The sequence below is a fragment of the Pelodiscus sinensis genome, chromosome 2 (genome assembly GCF_052426305.1).
Source record: "Pelodiscus sinensis isolate ZL-2025 chromosome 2, ASM5242630v1, whole genome shotgun sequence".
In the NCBI taxonomy this organism is placed as follows: Eukaryota; Metazoa; Chordata; order Testudines; family Trionychidae; genus Pelodiscus; species Pelodiscus sinensis.
The window spans coordinates 118,075,295-118,094,792 of NC_143053.1; the positions used below are offsets into that span (position 1 = coordinate 118,075,295).

Below are 19,498 nucleotides of genomic sequence, written 5' to 3' on the forward strand. Positions count from 1 at the left end.
AGTGCTGATTCCCTGCCCCTGCCTCCCTCCCTCCCCTTGGCTGTGTCTACACTGGCACGATCTTGCGCAAAAACAGCCGCTCTTGCGCAAAAAATTGCTGCCTGTCTACACTGGCCGTGTGTTCTTGCGCACGTACACTAACGTTCTCATGTATGAAATCAGGGCTTCTTCCACAAGAACTACGATGCTCCCACTCAGGAATAAGCCCTTTTGAGCAACTAGTCTTGTGGAAGAGGCCAGTGTAGATAGGCAACATGAATTTCTTGAGCAAGAAAGCCCTATGGCTAAAATGGCCATCGGCACTTTCTTGGACAAGAGAGCGTCCACATTGCCATAGATGCTCTTGTGCAAAAGCCCAGCTCGCACATGGAAGAGTGGATGTGTTCTTGCACAAGAACATTTGCGCAAGATGTTCTTGCACAAGAAACAACCAGTGTAGACATAGCCTAAGAGTTTTCTCCCATGAGCAAAATGAATTTTGTGTTGTGCACCAGTATTGAGTTCATGTGGATTGTTTGGATGTGCCACCCAAGTTATTAATAAATATTTTTAAACCTCTACCTTTTCCCTCTGCTGCCATGTCAGCTCCCCTGGTGCCTGCTGCCCCCCGACTCCTCACCCTCCTCTGCTGTCCTGACTCTTGCTCTTCTCACTGTCCTCAGCCCTCCTGCAACCTGCCCCCCTCCACCAGCCCTTCTCTCCTCCCTGTGCCCACTTCTCTAGTAGCCCCACTCTGATCATGTGAGCTACCCCTCCTCATCCCCTCTTCTAACGCCTCCCTCTACAAACCTGCCCTGCGTCTCTCCTCTGATGGTGGTCCCTCTACTGGGCAGGTGTCTGCCCAGAATCCCCTGGCACCTGCACCTTCTCTTACCCCTGCACTCTCCTGGTGCCTCCCCCTTCCCTCACTTCCCCTGCCCTCTTTGCTCCATTTTTCCCTGATGCCCACCCCTCACCACCCTCTGCCCCCATTCCCCTCATGCCCCTCTGCCCTCTCACATGACTTGTTCCAACCCAGCCTTCCTCATGCCCACCCCTCCTTTCAAACCTTCTCCCAGCACCTCCCCATACTCCTCCCAGCATCACCCTGTCCCCCTCCCACTGATACCTCCCCTCCTGCCCTTTTCCTCATTGTCTGTGCTTGGCCCCCTGCCATTTGTCTCTCCTCCACCCCTGTCCCTTTGGTGCAGTGGTCCCCAACCACTGGAGGTTGCCGGGCGCCATGGGGTGTGGCCGTTCGCCCACCGGGCGCCAGAGGGCGGGGATACTTGCGCACCCGGGGCCGGCGCCCCCCCCAAGCACCAAGTGCCCAGGGCCGCGCCCCCCCCCCCCAAGTGCCACATGCCCGGGGCCGGCACCCCCCCCCCCAGAGCGCGGGCAGCCAATCTGCGGCACTCCCAGGGCCAGCGCTCACCTTTAGGGAAGGTCGCGCATGGCAGGGACAGGTCTGGGGGAGAGACGCTCTGGGGCCGGGCTGGGAGAACACGCACGCGGAATCAGGACCAGCTCCATGCTGGCTAGCCGGCTCTCTCTTTTTCAGAGGGGGCGGGGGAGCGCCGGCTCCTCGCGGAACCCCTCGTTTTGCTCCGCGCAACCCCGGGGTTCCGCGGAGCACCAATTGGGAAACACTGAGCTACAGAATGGGGGTCTGGTGGAAAAGTTTCACAGGCCTGTACACAGGAATTTGTGTGTGTGTGGGGTGTGTGTGTGTGTGGGGTGTGTGTGTGTTTTTTTAATAAATGGGGACAGCAGGGATGCAAATGCAGCCCCCCCATCATCTCCCAAGTAAGCGTGCTCCAGCTAACCAGGGGAAGGCAGGAGGGACATGCTGCCTGAGCCTCCTTCCCCCTCTCACTCCCAACCCCACCCCTGGCCTTGCTCCTGGGGTGAGGTGGGGTAGAAACCATCCCCAGCCTTCCTCTGGCCAGAGCATGCTTACTGGAGGGACCATAGGGCCCTACGTTTGCACACTCCCCCTCCCCCACCCATGTACAGGGCTTTGTTGACCTCCCCCAGTGGGGATTTTGTAGAAATTCGACCTAAGATACATCGACTCCAGCTATGCTATTCACATAACTGGAGTTGCACATCTTAGGTTAACTTTCTCTGATAGCGCAGACCAGGCCTCAGTATCAAGACCACAGCTGCAGCTGTACCTATTCCCTGACCCATCACTGTGGTGTAGCAATGCAAGGCCAGATGTTTCAGAAGCTGTTAATGTCTCACAAATGGGAATACAGGATGATCCTGGAAAAGCCGGGACAGGGGGTCACAGAGACCTTAGTCATTGGAAACCACTGTACAGATCATCATCTTGCTCAGTCAGTAACAGTTTCCTGGTAGAAGACCCTGAAAAAGGGTGTTTTCTGTTTTTTTAAACCAATCCTGATTTGCATGAACGGCAAGAAATAGGGCTGCTTATTTATATGTAACAACTTGTGTTATTCTGGCCCTGCCTGCTGAGAACTAAACAACCTTCTTCGTCCCACACACCCGCCGCCGCTTACTCACCCTTCCAGGAATGAGTGTGGGCAGGGCTCGCTCCTCGCGTGCTGCAGGAGGAGGAGGGGTGGGGTCGCTTTGCACGGCGGGACTTGTATTTCTCCAAGCGGTCTCGGTGGAGCAAGCCGGCAGCGGCGGAACTACAAGCCCCAGGGCAGCCTGCGAGCGACGGGGGAGACGCTTCTTAGGCGTTTGGGTGCTAATCACGCGTGGGGGGGGTGGCGAGCCCTGCAAAGAGAAGGGCGAGAGGTGGTTCCTGGCAATGATGCCTTAGTGACTAGTTCAGCTGTTCTCCTCCAGCGCAGTGAGCTCCGGGGGCAGCCAAGCGGAAAGCGCCCTCTGATCGCAAGGCGCCTAGCCGCTAGCCAGGCTATGGCAGGGATGACCGTACACGCTCCAACTCAGAATTCACAGTGACCCCCCTCCCCGTGCCCCCATGCACACGCTCGTCACAGGGCAAACCCTTTCCCATGCACGTTGACCTGCAGCGTGCAAGCAAGTTTAGCCTGCAGCCAAGAGTTCTCCCGTGGCGCTAAAACTCAGCCCGCTTAGAGCCATGGGGAATGGGATGAACAAGGTAATGCTGCTTATTGTTATTCTTTGTGTGCATGGGCATCGGGGGGCGCGAGGCGCCTGAGGGGCGCATGTCGGCTGAAAAGGTCAACTCGCCGCCCCACGGGGCGCCCCCCTCCCCTTTGTTTTGTATGAAACCTTCTTGCACAAGGAGGGGTCAAGAGCCGATGTTACAGGAGTCTGTGGACACCTGAGGTCAAGTGAGGGTTTCTGCCTAACTTTAAGTTGGGCTTTTTGGGAAGGGGAGGAGGAAATGGCTGAATTCCCCCCCCCCCCTCGGGGCGCGTTTCCTGGTTAGCCATCTGCAGCTGCCAGGCAGGCGCGATGATTTGGTTTCAGGTCTTCCTTCCTCGCCTTGTAATAGACGCTTGCTTGCTGCAAGCTAGTTTAGCGAAGTGGGAGAGTTAGCCAGTTCCACCCCCGACCCTCTATGCGCCTTTATTAGCGTGGTGCGCGCATGACTAGTAACTAGGGTGTATTTGTGTGGTTCTCAGTGCCGTTTCCTTTCTCTTGTGCTGTGTCTACACTGGCATGATTTTGCGCAAAAGCGTTCTAATGTAGGAAATCAGTGCTTCTTGCACAAGAACTATGATGCTCCCGCTCAGGAATAAGCCCTCTTGCGCAACTGTTCTTGCGCAAGAGGCCAGTGTAGACAGGCAACATGAATTTCTTGTGCAAGAAAGCCCAATGGCTAAAATGGCCATCGGAGCTTTCTTGCGCAAGAGAGCGTCTACACTGGCACAGATGCTCTTGCGCAAAGGCACATGCCAGTGTAGACGCTCTCTTGCGCAAATACTTTTAACGCAATAACTCTTGCATTAATGAGTGTTTGCGCAAGATCTTGCCAGTGTAGACATAGCCTTGTTGTGTGTACGTTTCTCAGTTTTGCCTGAGAAGGCGGAAATGCCTCAGGCAGACAGCCCAGCCTTACAGCCACCTTACATGTTCATGAAGTATTTGGGCACCCCCTATAAAACCATCTAACACATAGGGGGGGGGGAGCAGGAAGATCAAGATAGCAGGCCTGTTGGCTGCATGCGTATCTAGTGAAGCTGGGAGAGGAAAATAAATGGCGTTCTTTACATTTCGCAATCTTCTAGTCATCTAGTAGTTCCACAGTTTCTTTATTCCATCTCCCCTCCCCCTCCCATAACACGATGAGTCAGTCTCGGGGCATGTAGTTACACCACATGCCTTGAAGTAGCCAAGTCGAAAAACACTTCATTTTGATTGTTGTGGTTCTTGGCTCTTTTGTTGTGTTGTTTGTTTTCTTAAACGCACTTCTGGGTGTGTCCTGTAAGGAATGCTTGAATTTCTATAGCTCTGTCTGGATTTTCCCAGTTGATGCCTTTTTTTAAGCATGTCTCTTTCTTTTCTCTTTCAGCCTCAGCTCTCTTGTGCTCACACTTGTTTAATACAAGTGAATTAGTTTTTCTAACATATAGAGGATGATTGCTAAACCATCTCCCCTATTGCACACACACTTCTGGGGGGTTCTTTTGCCTCACAATTACTGTGTGGCATCTGTGTCATTCATGTCCCGCTTGGCATGTATGTTTGTTAAGCACTTGAAGACCACGTGATTTAGTAGATTAAATGGGCTCTGAGGTGGAGTTTCCTGGTTGTGAGGCTGACTTGCTGGGATGCCCTGGGCAATTCAGGGAGGGCCTGATCTTGTGCCCTTTGAAATTAATGGCTGCAGGATCAGACCTTTGTTTTCCCATCTGCGAAATGGGAATAGTAACACATACCTGCCTTATCTGAGACTTTGGGCAAGTGTGGCCAATTGGAAGAAAACTATGGATCTTCCTCTGCTTTATTAGGGCTGTTCAGGAGAGAACCTTTTAATTACTTTGTTTTTGCACATCAACACTTTCAGAAAAGCAGGGTCCTTTAAGGTGTGTGATGTTGAGTAGCCCAAAATTGAGGTGTTCCAAATTCTGGGTCACTTGAAGATTTGGGTGTGGGTTTTATTCTTAGCATCTTTTAGAATGTGGCAGCAAGCATATTGCCTTTCTGTCACTCCTGTGAGCCACAGTAACACCAGGAAGTGGGTCTGGCCCACGAAAGCTCATCACCTAATAAACCATCTTGTTAGTCTTTAAAGTGCTGCATAGTCCTGTCTTTTTGTTTCACCAGGACTAAGACAGGCTTGGAATCATCAAAGCTGATTGTTAGATGCACACAGGCCCCCTGCTTCATCAAAGCCTATCCCTACCAGTGACAGTTGGTAATTTTAGTGCTTCTCGCAAGGTAGCCATATATGAGAGAGAGTGCAGAGGGGCATGACTTGAGCAGCTCATCAGATGGTGGATTACTTTCAATTAGGAGAATTTCTTTGTACTGAAGCCAAGAGAGGATTACTTTGTTGCCCCTAATGGTTCAAGAACAGGAAAGCTCCAGAGACTGCTACAGCTGCTGTTGGTTCTCCAGTCCTTGTCACTGTTGTTTGTTCTGGTCATGAGTGCAGTGACAGTGCCTCCTGTGTTTTTTGTTTAATTAGAAATATGACCTACATGTATTTTGTAGTAGTAGGGGCACCTGATTTTCTATGGGTTTTGGTGTATATAGAGTGGTTTTTAGAGGACTGGGCATTTTGTCTTACATCTTTTACTGCCCATCTTAGCAAAAATAGCTGTGCTACTTGTTCTCAAAGCCCCTAGTCATCCTCCTTCCAAAGTCAATTGAAAGCATTTGTCTGAAATATTATTCCCATCCGTGCAACACATCTAAGGGAAAAAGGCTAGCAAGTCCTCTCTGACTGCAAATTCATCACTTAACTGCAATTAATTTTCAATGCCTTAACCTTCTCTCCAAGCTTAGTCTCTTTAATCAAGGACAAAAATCATGCTGATCTTCTTTCTTCACTTAGCCCCTCCTTTATCAGTAGTTTCTAAAGGTCCTTGTTAGTTCAGTCAAAAATGGTTCCAGTGATGGGCTTTCCACCACTTCCATGGGTGGATTATTCTGGTTGCTAGTGAGGCTTTTGTAATAGTCTGCATTTTCCTTTTCTTACTCTGACTCCTCATGCTCATTTTAGTTCAAAGTTCATGTTGTTTTCTGTATTTCACAATGATGCAGAACCATAGACAATGCCTCTTCATTTTGCAGTTAGGCAGCTGAGGTAGGATGGAAGATGATGCTCAAACTGATAGAACTTGATGAAGAGCCTTCCACTGGGATTCGCTCCTTTCTGGGTCTGACACTGTTAATTGATCTTCCGAATATGCTGCAACATCTTTTTATTCACACAGGCTTTCTTGAGGGGATGGTGTAGGTCTCAGTATTTCATTAGGGAGGGTTCTTTTAGTGGCATTGTTAAAATGTCAACTGGAAAATAGTATAGGTATGTTTTATTGTTATAATTGATGCACTCAATGATCCTGTAATAAATGTGCTATATAAATCATGTAGATAAGTAATATTTAATGGAGGGAATAAATGTCAATCAATGTATATAATTACAATTGAGGTAAATACTTCCATGGAAATTGGAGGATATATGTCATATTACAGCAGATGAGGATCTGGTCTATCAACCTATGTGACTTTGCTGTCAGGCTAAGTGAAATAGGCTAATCCTCCTGTTCTTGCCCTGCATTGCATTTCTCATAATCTGTGCACACATTAGGGATATTAAAATTTCTATTAATTAACTAATTGAATGGTTGATGGGATTGCTTGCTTGGGCTCTTGTACATTTCAAAGTGGAAGCGCCTGCGTGGAGCCCAGGATCAGGGGACTCCCTGCTGGCCCCAGGCTCCATCCAGCGCTTCTGCTTTGAAATGTACAAAAATCCAGCAGGGAGTCTTAGACATTTCAAAGTTGGAATGCCATCCCTGCGCTCCTGCCTTCTCCCATGGAGCTGGAGCTGGGGGGAACCAGCTTTTAAGCCAGCTCTCCCCAGTGCCCTTTTATCCTCTTCCCCGCCCTGCTGCCTCTTTCTGATAGAGGCAGCAAGCGAGGGAAGTGACTAGTCGACTAGTGTGTTGACTATCGGATTAATTGCTTACATCCCTAGCACAAATCCCATTGAACAGTGATTTCCCAAGGAGTGCTAATAGATTTAGTCAAAACAACTTTATTCAGTAAATTGTGTTAATGTAATCTGAGCGTATGTGTATTATTTAGAAAATAATGGCGCTTTCAGACATCCACTTAAATATACCTGAAGAATTACTAGGAGATTGATAACAAGTATCAGAGGCTCACTTTTAGAAGGACTCTGCCTCGCAATATTTATTATTTTGACTTTCTTCTTAACACAAATAAGACTTAGATACCTTTCGTGACTGGTGACAAAGTAGAGCTCTTGTCCTTGGTCATATTTACTAAATAGCATTTGCATAATATTGTGTTTCAGCTCACATGAAGAGCTATTTTTTTATTCACAAAGCAGTGGTTGAAAAGTTCATGATATAACCATCCTTTCTCCACTCATATTCCCACTCTTCTCTCACATATAAACACCTATACATCACTCTTCACTTGGTTCTAATCCCTTCTCCATAGTCTGAAATTGCACTTGTTGAAATCAGCATGAGATGACACAGCTGAAAGTTCCCAAACACAGAATAGTGTTGAAATGTTAATAAGCAATCTAAGAATTGCTTCTTGTGAGGTGGCTTTTCTCAGGTAAGGTTTCATTCTTTTAGAATGACTTCTGAGGCTGGTGGTAGCAGCTTCTTCCTTGCAAGTCATCCTGATTTCCTTTATTGGTTTCATAATGCACAAATAAACCCTTCTGGATTTTTTCACTTTCACTGAGGACATCATATTTAAAGAGCATCTTCCCTTTTATCGCTCCTCCAGGCAGTCCCTCTACTTTCTCTTGGCATTTTCTTTTTATGGTTTCTAACCTTAGTGGTAATGATTAGAATTTAAGATCTAATGCACTTGGTATATAAATGTTGAAATGCAGACACTAGAATACTACAGCATACTAATGTTACTGTGATATTTGAGTTCACTGTTACAGATACAGAATTTTGTATCTGGAAACTTAAGCTCAGAGTGAGGTAGTTGGCTGAGTTAGATTGTTGAATTTTGTACCATATTGATCTGTTGGAGAGCATATTATACTAGCAATTGTTGGCCCTTTACTCATACTCCTAGGGGAAATTGCTATTGTGCTGTCTCCCCTTGCTTCCAAACACAGATCTTGGCCCACATATATTTAAGTAGGAGAGACTCAAGCTGAGTCAGAGATGCAACCACATCTTTATTATTATTATTATTATTATTTTATTTAAAGTGTACCTTGAAGGGAGGGTTTTTTTTTTTTCAACTTTCAGCTTTTTTTTTTTTTTTTCCCAAGATTGAGAGTGAAAAGTTTCAGGGATGGGTCCTCCAAATAATTCTACTAAGGAGATCAGATTACAAGCACTCTTGAAATCATGACTTTCTAGAATGGGTAAGACACCCTCCACCCCTTTGCAAAGGATATTAATTAGTTAAACTTGAAACCAGGGATAAATTATGAGAAGGTGTTAGTTGGACTTGCAGGTCTCTGTTTAAGTAGGCTTTTGTCAAACTTTTTCAGCTTTGGCTTACGTGGTTTTGCAGCCCTTGACTTTTGCTTTAAGTTTCATATTCCTTCAGAACCCAGCATAGCAAAAGCAAAAATAAAAATGAAATGGATGAGCATTGCTCCACTCTGTACATAGTTAAGAGAACTGCAAAGGTTCTCTGGGCCCTGGCCTTCTAGACCTGTTGACAGGACAAGTTGAACGGTAGGGTTAGATACGATGCAATATGACATGGAGAGGGGAAATCAGTTAGTGATGCAGGGGCAGGAAATTCAAGCAAAATAAAATTGATATGAAAGCGTGGCTCTTCTTTTTTTGTCACCTGATTTACAATGGGATAAGCAAGCATTAAAGCTTGTTTTCATTTGTGGAACCAGTCTGCCAACGTACATTGGAAACTAGCTTTGTCTTATTGCTGGACAGCTATACTCTGTGTCACAAATCATATCACTTTTCAACAGGATGGCTGCTATGAAGAAAGGGATCAAATGCCAATCCCTAGTGAAAATGCTTTATACCTCTTAGAACTTCGGGATTGCTGGACTGAGCAAAATGGGTGGAGTTTTTCCTTTAAATAGAATTGCTAGAGAGATTGTTGATGCAGTTGTGATGACATTAGAGTGTTGCTAAGGCATTAGGAAGCCGGTGCTGACATGTCACTGATTGGTGGTATGCTCTGTGTGCATGTTAAGGAGAACAGATCATATATTTTAGCTACCTTGTATTTTAACTTCTTCAGAGGAATTAGATGTTGGTCATAGATGCCCAGGTGTCTGTCATGTAGTGAGAGAGGACAAAGGTTTTACTTTTGAGTTGTGGTGTGAGCCTTTTTTTCATATATGCTCTTTCATGTTTTGGCTTCAGTTCAGAGGACGTCTATGAAAGGGTGGGAATGGCTAACATCACGATGTTAACCACATGTACTCAGACTGCCAGAGCTGGCCCTGAAGCAGACTTTGAAACTCCCAAGTTGAAGAAAGTAATGTAACTGAGAACAGCAAAAGCTTACTGGAGTACTACTGAGGACACACATTTCAGGAGGGAGAGGTTGCAGAAATGCAATTGAGTGACTTTCTTTGATTCTCACTCTGTTCATAAGTGCTTTTTGCAGTGATTTCTTATATTTAGGAGTATCCTACTGTACTGTAGAGAGACAGTGGTCTGAGTTGCATTTCTCTGCTTCAAGCATTACAAGACCTATTGGATTTTGTTTTCCAGTCCCTTCTCTGACTTGTTCTATGACCTTAGGCATGTCACTTAACCTTTTTGTGCTTGTTTCCTCATTGATTCAATAAGGATAATACATTACAACAAGTATCAGAGGGGTAGCTGTGTTAGTCTGGATCTGCAAAAGCAGGACTCTTCGTCACATTACAACAAGAGTTTCACAAGGCCTGTTTTTGAGATTGGGGGGTGAAAGATGCTATGTAACAGTGAAATATTACCCATCAACACCTATGTTGAAACATTTCAAAATGGAAACATCTCAAAGCACAGCATTCCTGAAGCATTGTAGAATGGGAAAGTTGCAAAGAGAGATATTTAATGCTGCCAGCAACTTTTAGATTCTATTAAACAATAGTCTGCAACAGACTTATGTTCCATCCTGTATGCAAATCGAACATTGTTGAACTGTGTTACCACAAGACCTCTATATTTGATACTATATTTCTTTCTCACAGATTCTGCCTGGCTTGTTCCTTGGCAACTTTAAAGGTAAGATTAGTTTTATGGTTACAATTTAGGATTACTTAAAAGTCTAAAAAGGTGTTGGGTCATATGCCATATGGTATTTGCTAAAATCTGTGAAAGTTCTTTATCCCCATTTTGCTTAATTTCTGAATCTACCTGCTAGTATTAAAAACAAAAAATCTGTTTTCTCTGTCATCTGAATACTGCAATGCACAACTGGTTAAAAATGCACACACTTTCCTGGGATCATGCTTCACCTAGAATTCCCAAATGTTGGCCTGTGTTGTAAATTGATCTTACACTTTGCAGACTGGCCTGTAAGCCATGCCATTTTTTGCAACCTCTCCTCAGTATTAATGGCTTAATCTGCTTCCAGTTCATTTGTTGCTCTCATTATTATAGTTATTTATCAGAACCTTTCAGGAGCCCTATTCTAAATATTGGTGAAACTGACAGATAAAGAGTTTGATGCCTGAGTACCAGTATGCAGTGTCCATATTGTAGATGCAAACCTGTTCTCCTCTGCACGGTTAACGCTGAGATTTTCAAAAATAGTAACATAAAGTTGTGTCTTAGCTCTTTCTCTCTTGAACGTGCATACACACACAAACACACAAATATGAATATGCCTGTTTAAAAAGTACTGGGCATCTAGTAGCTCCCATGGACTATAATTATTAAATATTTGGTACAGGAGCCTTTGTTCAGTACATGTGTGTACAGAGCCTAGCACAGAGGTACCGCAGTTCCAGCTTGGGGTCTCTAGGTGCTATTTCAGTGCCACACATAAAGACTGGCAAAATCTACCTAAAGCTGTGCTTAATTGTGAGCAGCAAGAGTGTTGCTGAGGGGAGACCACACATGCCTCCATATACCTGGTCTGCTCACATGATTGTACAAGGTCTATTCCTCATATTTAGGTGATGCAGCACCAACATTTTCCCCCCTCCCACTTCCTCCTGTGAAGTATCTGGTAACAGAAACCTGCAGCAGTATACTGGCACGGGCTATCTTGTCTGTATCTGATTGTGCCACCCTTTGCTGCTGGGGAGCTGAGCTTGCAGGGTCCACTTCCTGCAGACCCATCCCCATATATTTGTTTTCCCCCCCTTTCTGTGTGTAGAGTATCTTCAGAATGAGTCTGGAAGTGCAGGATGAATTAGAGGGGTATTCCCGTGCCAGGTAGAAAACATGAGGGAGGAGTGAAGGGAAGTTGGTGGTGTCAGCTGTATGAGGGATGGGCGGAGGGGAAGGAAAGGAGAGTGCAAACAATGACAAGTTTGTGAGGGGATACAGGGACTGGAAACAAAGAAGATAACAGAAATTGGAATGTCTGGGGTGGGGAGAATAAGGAGGGAGAAACCCAGAGTCAATACATCTTTCGAGTTGGGACAGAGCTGATCTTGGCCTCATTGCTTGATGAAACAAAGTGGGAGTCGTCTAGATGGTGTCTCGCAGTTGCTGTCAAACTGCTTCAGTTTTTCAAAATGCAGTGGGGGAAGGGTGCTGGAGTTGCCCACAGCGCATGGTGCGTGATTCTGTGAAACTGGCCTTGTCGTCATGCCAGCCGTGGTGGTGGCAAAACTTTTAATAGCACTCCCAAGAGAGTGAAACTCAGACCCAGCATCTGTTTCTCAGTGTGGTACTGTTTTCACCCACTGAGTGAGTGAGGCAAGGCAAGATGGAGAGTAGGCCAAGGTTACAGAGTGAGTCAGCAACTCAGCTCAGATTAGATTTTAGAGCCCTTCTGGCTTGTCTTGCTATAGCCAGTCATTGATGTGCCTTGCAAATGGCCTATAAATGGCATGCCAAATAACTTAGCATGATAAAAATGTGGGGTTGATTGGCGGGGAGGGGAGGAGTGAGTAGTATTGGGATCCAGTTACAAATAAATGAATCTGAAGTGCTGCAATTGTTTCATATTGGGGGTGGGGGAACATCAGTGCCAATGTGTATGTCGCTGTTTTTGTTAGTAATAAGTTTTTTTTTAAAAAGTGGTCTTTTGCTTACATAATATTTAATATTCTCTATCATTGTGACATCATGTCAGTAGGTAATTGATCTCTGAGGTAGTTACATCTCTGGAGCAGAGACAGTTGTTGTTAAAGCATTTTATTAATTAAAGAGACAAGCTTTCAAGCCACACAGAGTTCTTTGGACACCATACCTTTGCCAGATGTGAAGAAAAGCTCTGTGTAAGCTCAAAAACGTATCTCTTTCACTACCAGAAGTTGGTCTAAGATATTACCCCATCTACTTTGTCTCTAGTGTCCTGTACCACCTGGGATATAGCAACACTTCATTTATTTAAGTTGTTAATCTTTGAATTTCTAAAAAAAATAAATTCGAGTCTAATAATCCTAATAACCACACTGACAGACTGCTGATGTTGCAAAGCAATACAGTGCTGTTGAAACTATGCAAATATAAGCTTGCCACTATAAAAATTCCCAGAGGAATTTGATTACTGAGTTCTTCTGCAAGTTTTCTGATCTACTTCACATGTGGTGTACAAACAAGAGGACAGCACTTTGAAAAGTGAATTGTGATTGAGATGTAGGACTTGAGAGAGACCTATATTCAGAGAGTTGGTGCTCGGTGCTTTCTGACAATCAAGTCCTTTGTCCCAAACTGGGCATTCAAAATTACTAGTCATGTTTGAAAATCTTTAGTTTTATGCTGAGACAGCTTGGATTTTGCAAGTGATTTTTTTTTTAAGTATAAATGTGATACAACAGATAACACCTTGAACTGTGATTTTTATCACCTTTCACAAGCTGAGCAGTGCTGTGCTATGCAAGTAATTGCACGAGAAAGCTCTGGAAACTGTGATGGTATGGGAAGTGATATGTGTGATTCAAGCAGGTGGTTCCCTGCCTTCTCAATCAGAAGCAGTGCAGTACTCCGGCAGGATGTTAGGGTACTGTGCTTCTGGAAGTTCCATTATTTGGAAGGGACAATGGATACTCCGACCAAGGGGGTTTTTACCAGAATAACAATCATACTTTGTAGTTAAGCCTCCAATTGTCTGTCTGAGAAACCGCTTTAGACTGATTTCATGTGTGGGTAAACAGAGGGTGTGGGTAATCCGTTCCTACACCCTATCGCTCTCCGAGATCCACTAACCCCCAACCCACTCTTGCTCTCTCCTTCCCTCCCGCTCCTACCCTATACCCCAAGCCTGGTTCCTGGCAGCTCCCTCCCACACACTGAACTCCTCATTTTTGGCCTCATGCCGGAGCATAGGGGGCCCACAAAATCTACTAGCCCGGGCCTCCCTAAGCTCTGGTGTGCAAGGGAAATGTGTGTAGGGGTTTTTTTGCTTCTCGCTTTTATGTGCCCTCCCAACTGATTTTTCTATGTCAGCAGCCCCCAACCCAAAAGAGAGACCCTACCCCTATTTTATAGCATCTTGGAATCCTTTGGAATGGTAAGTTTTATATGGTACTGATTCAGGAAATCACTGAAGTCTGTAGGACTTGAAGTATGTGCTTACAAGTGTTTTCTTGAATTGGGACTTTAGCTGAAAGTTAAAATTGAATTGCATTCCTAAGCTACAAAGCGTTTAGGAGCATGTACATCCACAGAGCGGAGCAGTTCAAGCAGAAGAACGACCTTCCTTACAAAGGAAAAGGAAAAGTTCACCTTTAAAATCCAGAAGAAAATTAGTCTTACAGATTGATTATCTCTTCTGGGTGTTCTTTTATTCAGGAGCAAAATATTGCCCCGAGTAAATGCCATGGTATTGGTAGCTTGGTAAAAAAGGTGGGGGTTGAGGGGCTGAAGGTGGGAAGAAGCCTTCTTCAAATAGTGTTACCTCCCTTGGCAAGAGCTTCTTAAAGTTCAAAACTCTCAGTCAATGGCTGAGGGACTGATGTTTCCCTACATACCTTTTTCCCCCCACTAGAAAGCTGGTGTCTGCTGTGGGGAAACTGACAGTTCTTTGTATTCCCATCAGGAGAAATGTCTTGTTTTTCGAATAGCCTAGTAGGGCAGTACAGGGCTTTTTGCCTCTTTTTTTCCCATGCAGCAGTAGGGAAATATTTTTCATCTACTCTAGGGAGTGCACACTGCGTCTTTCAAGTACAATTAGTTCCCAAAACCAGGGCTCACTGAACTGTAGTAAGAGTTGAAGGCAGCACAGTTCTTCAAGCTTGAAGACAAAGTAATGTCCTTTCTGCTTGCAAGCCTGGTTGGAAGATTTGAGTTTTTCCAATGGAATATTTGGGGCTTTTCAATTCTGAGGGGAAAGCCACAGTGTGAGGCTTAATTCCCCCTGCAAAGAGTCCAGTGGCACCATGGATGAAGTAGAGAGCCTAGCTGAAGTTTCCACTCTTCCTGTTACTCAACATAAGACACAGTGCACACCAAATAATTCTGCTGTGTTCACTGAACCATTTAATTCCTCTGAACAAGCTTGTTTGAAGTTCTTTCAGGAAAAGTTCCCATTCTGAGGGTCCATTAGGGGGTTCAGTCTTCAGGAAAGAAGAGTGGGTTAGTGTCTTTCCATGTTGCCCACCTGGAATTCACAGATTAGCTGAATCTGCCTGTAAATCTAGTTTGTGTCAAATATGGATTAATCTAAAGAGGGAAGAAGGTTCAGGGTAGAGCAGTGGTGACCAAACAGTAGATCGAGATCTACTGGTAGATCTTGGAGCCTCTGACAGGTGATCCTGACTGGTTTAGCCGGGAAGCTATCAAGTGCCTACTCTTCAGTTGCCCCTATACTCCCTGTCATGCTGCTCCTGCCCTCTGACTTGGAGCTGCCCCCCTGGGAACCTTCTGCACAGTGTGGGAGAGAGATGTGGGGGGAGTGCTGATGTCAGGGTGTCCCTCTTTCTCCCACTCTTGTACTCTATCTCTACACAGAGAGAAGGGGATGGAGGGAGCTTGGCAATGCAAACCTCTGGCACTCTCACACACTGTGTGTGTCTCTGTCATTCTCGCAAACACACACTGTCCTTCCCTCTCATCTCCCAACCCAACAAATATGAAGCAGTTGTTATTACTTCTTGTACTACTTGCAAAGTGTTATTTTTGGTTTTTGACTGGTCTGTGCATTTCATAGTTTTCATTTCTCTCTTACGCTTACATTTAATTCTTTGAGCAGTGAGTTCTAAAATGCCAAACCTGTCGTGGCTGGAGTCTTTATTCCCGTGGTAATTGCTGCTCCTGGAAGTGGCTGGCATGTCCCTGCAGCCCCTGAGAGAGGCAGAGCAGGGGGACTCCACACGCTGTCCTTGCCTGCAGACACCACTCCTGCAGCTCCCATTGATCAGTATTGGGGAACCGTGACCAGTAGAAGCTGTGGGCTTAGTGCCTGTAGATGAGGGGCAGCTCATGGCATCATGGAGCCATTGCTGTACATGCCAGCTGCTTTCAGGAGTGGTGCAGGGCCAGGGCAGGAGTAAACCTGCCTGAACCCCACTGTTCCATCATCCTGCAGCCATTTCAGTTAAACGGTGCCCAGCCAGAGCCTGCTTCCTGAACCCCTGTCTCAGCCCTGCACCTCCTCCTGAACCCAACCTCTTGCCCCAGATGTGAATCCCCCTGCACACAAACTCCTTCCTAGCGCTTGCACCCTGAAACCCCTCCTGGACCCCAAACCCCCACCCTGGGCTAAGCCCGGAGCCTCTCCCACGCTCCAAATTCCTTGGCCCAAGACCAGTGCCTACACCCCAATCCCCTACCTCAGCCTGGTGAAACTGAGTTATGATGGGGAGAGAGGGGGATGGAGTGAGCAAGGTGAGGCCTCAGGAAGGGGTGGAGCAGAGGCAGAGCCTCAAAGAAGGGGTGGGAAGGAAGTAGGACAAGGGTATTTGGATTTGAGATAGATCTTACATTGCACTTAAATTGAAGAAGTGATCTTGTGGTTAAAAAGGTTGGAGACCACTGTGGTAGAGCCATGTGTGGGGCTATTTTAAAATCCCACTCCTGTGCTGCTTTGCGGTTCCCACTCCTACCTACTCCTGCATTGTTTCTTCCATTTTTATCTGTCTCCCACTCACAAAAATCCCTGAAACCCCATGAGACAGGTGGATTCCCCATACCACTTAAAAAAACTCAACCAATATAATATATTGAAATTGACAGAATTTTTATCACTAAAAGAGTAAAACAAATCTTGCTAAAACCTTAATGCCTGTTGTAATAGACATCACATCTCTCTATCCCTTGCTTAAATTTAAGTATTACAATCTTTATTTTTTTTAAAAAAAATAACTTTCTTTACATTGTTGAATTTGTTTATGACAAACGTGAGATTTATTGTTTTCCCATAAAATACCACAGTCTGTCCTGTCCCTCTCTCCCTCCCCCATTTAATCCTACCTACCAGTAGTACCTTTTACTTGCTCCCTCTCAAGGCTATTCTCCATTCTGGCACTTTGAGTGCAGAAAGTGGAGGCCACATTAGAGACTTTAAAATACCTCACCCCTAGAGGCTGTGTTAAAACTCCCCAAGGTCACCTGCTTGCTGTGCTCACCAACCCCCTTCTGTCTGCTGCCTCCCCTCCACCCAGTGCCACAGCAGAAGAGGGGCCACCACCAGCCCTTTCTGTGGCCAGATGGTGGCTGGACTGCAGGGCCTGCCCAAGATCAGGGACCGGGACAGGAGGCTGCACCCAGATGGGAGCTTGGCCCTGATCGGGGCCTTGTTGGCCAGGCTTCATTTTAAATAAAGTAAAATATCATGTGTAACACAAAAAGGTTTCAACATTGTCTTTATTTATGGCAGGGCTGGGGAGCCTTTTGGGGTCAGGGACCACTGACCCATAGAAAAATCAGTTGGGGATCACACAAGTGAGAAGGCAAAATAAAAAAACCCATCCCTCACTGATGTGACCCCCCTCCCACCTGAAATACCTCACTGCCCTGGTGCTCCACCCCCATGGGAGAGCGGGAACTCAGGTTCAAGGCCTCAGGCTAGATTAACTTTTCTGGGGTTCCAGGGTTAGTGGATTTTGTGGGCCCCCCTAGGCTCTAGGGTGGGGCCATAAATGGGGTGTTCAGTGTGTGGGACAGGGCTGCCAGTGAGCGGAATAGGGATGGGAGTTCAGGATCTGGGCAGGAAGTGGGCTGCAGAAGGGGGTGAGGGGGTGAGGTCTGGGTGGGAGACAGGGTGCAGGAACAGGCTGGGGGGAGGGTGCAAGAGCAGGGGAGGGTGCAGGAGCAAGCTGGGATCAGGGTGTCTGTCTGGGGGAGGGAGCAGGAGTGGGCTGGGGGTATGGGGTCTTGGCAGAGGATGAGTGAGGGGGTTGGGGTTCGTGGTAGGAGTAAGGTGGGGGGAGGTCTCCGGCCAGGAGGGAGGGGGCAGGAGCGAGCTGGGGTCAAGGTGCCTGGCAAGGGGGGAGGGGGCAGGAGCAGGCTGGGTATGGGATCTCAGCAGGGGGCGAAGGAGGGGGCTGGGGGTACAGGGTCTGGGCATGAGGGGGTGGGGGGCATGCTAGGTCTAGGCTTAGCCTCCCGCTGCTCCCGTTAGCTGGAATCTGGCCGATGGGAGTGCAGGGACAGACTCCACACAGCATGCTGCTGTTCCCTCCACTTGGGAGGGGGAGCACTTCTTCCTCGCACATCAAGGCTCGGGGTGCTCTCTCCAGACATTCCTGCTTCCCACAGCAGGAAGCCAGCGCTGGTGCTCCAACCATGCAAGAGAGAAGGGAAAGTGAGCGACTACAGCACTAGGCAAAGGGGATCTGGGTCAGTGCTGCCAGTGCCTCCTCTCCCGCCTTGCAGAAGTGCCACTTGCTGCTGCAGCCCCGTGTGTGGCGGGGCGAGAGGGAGCCAGTCTGGGCTTAGGTCTCATCAGGGCCGCTCGATGCTGGGCCCAGGACACAGCCACTCGGGGCACAGTGGCGGATGGGGCGGCAGGCAGCCAGGGATGTGGGGGGCCTTGCCTTGTACCTGGCGCTTCTCCTGAGCCTGCAGGCCCAGCAGCCTGTGAGTGCCAAGAACAACAGTAGGGCAAAGAACCGACCCTGGAGCAAGTTATGGTGCCCCGGAGCATGGGAGCCTGCCTCTGTTCCTCATGCGAGTGGGCTGCGCCCTTGGCCTTACCTCAGCCAAAGTAGCCCCTGGGCCAGAGGACAGACCACCTGAAAGGCTGAGAACAGAGATGAGTGGGCAGGACCTTGGGAGGCAGCATCCACCCAGGGTGGCATTGCTGGTCTGCGAACAGTGTCTGGGACAGGCAGCCTGGACATTGGTGGATGTTATGTTGGTTCAAGATTTAATGGTTCCCTACGCATGGATGTCACTGGGTACTCCAGGCCTGGCTTCTTGGCTTAATTCATGTCCTTCTAGCTCTGCTCTGTTTACGTAGCAGAAGGAGCAGGAAAGGCCACTAATTTCAATTCAAAAGTCCACACCCTGTTTCTATTGGCTCTCCTGGCATCCTGCCAACTCACTTCCTGCTTCCCTAGCATTCCTGGGGACTTTCTAGAATCCACTGTTTATGATTTTAACCCTTACAGGCAAGACAATTAGGGCTAGCTCTCAAGAGTTAACTACTGAGAAGACTTTAGTTAACTGAATGCCTGGAATGTCCAGAAAAGAATATTATATCCCCCCAATTAATCACAGTTCCACTATTATGGGTGCAGGTCTTGCAGTATCCTAGTCTTGCAGGGCTCTAGTTCAAGAGCACTGTCTTTAGCCAACTAATTAGATCCTCGTCACTCCTTTACAATGGAACTACTTAGAAGTTTGAACATGTTTATGTACAGGAATTTCAAGCTTTGAGAGCTGGAAGGGTGGAAGTTTTTTTACCTAGGTACTCAATTTGTTCTATGACATCATTGGACAGTATGGTTGAAACGATGGATCTCCTGCAGAACCATGGGGAGTGAGATGAGGTGGGAAGCATTCCTAACTGAGAGCTGTGGGTGTTCAGTGCCTCTGAAAACTAGGGATTCCAACTTCCTAATCCCTGAAAACTGAACACCCATGCCTTGTCCCTTACCCCAAGGCTCTGGCCTGTCCCCTCCCCCATCACTTGTTCTGTCCCCCATCCTCCTGGATACACTTGCTCCCTGCAGAGCCAGGCTAGGAGAAGCTGATGGGGTGCCTGCTGCCTGCCCAGTCAGGGTACAGCAGATCTGGCACAAGTCAATCCCCAGAGCCAGGGACCGGGGAAGGGAAATCAGGGCGCTGTGTGCGTGTGCGCGTGCGCGCAGGGATCGGGGATGGGGTTCCTGGGTTGAGAG

General features: G+C 47.1%; 1 protein-coding gene across 5 annotated transcripts in view; it reads left to right on the forward strand.

Moving 5' to 3' along the window:
- The window catches only part of DUSP22 (dual specificity phosphatase 22), a 78,614-nt gene that overhangs the window by 15,336 nt on the left and 43,780 nt on the right, over positions 1 to 19,498 (forward strand). For 2 of the 5 annotated variants that reach the window (XM_089776404.1, XM_075921342.2), the window contains exons 1-2: positions 2,723 to 3,079; positions 10,286 to 10,319. Coding sequence is in view for 2 of the 5 variants with exons in the window: in XM_075921340.2 (XP_075777455.1) it covers positions 3,059 to 3,079; positions 10,286 to 10,319 (55 nt within the window). In the remaining 3 variants the exon portion in view is untranslated. Of the gene's footprint in view, positions 1 to 2,715; positions 3,080 to 10,285; positions 10,320 to 19,498 lie in introns of those variants that run through there. The other 3 variants (XM_075921339.2, XM_075921341.2, XM_075921340.2) reach the window with 2 other exon arrangements.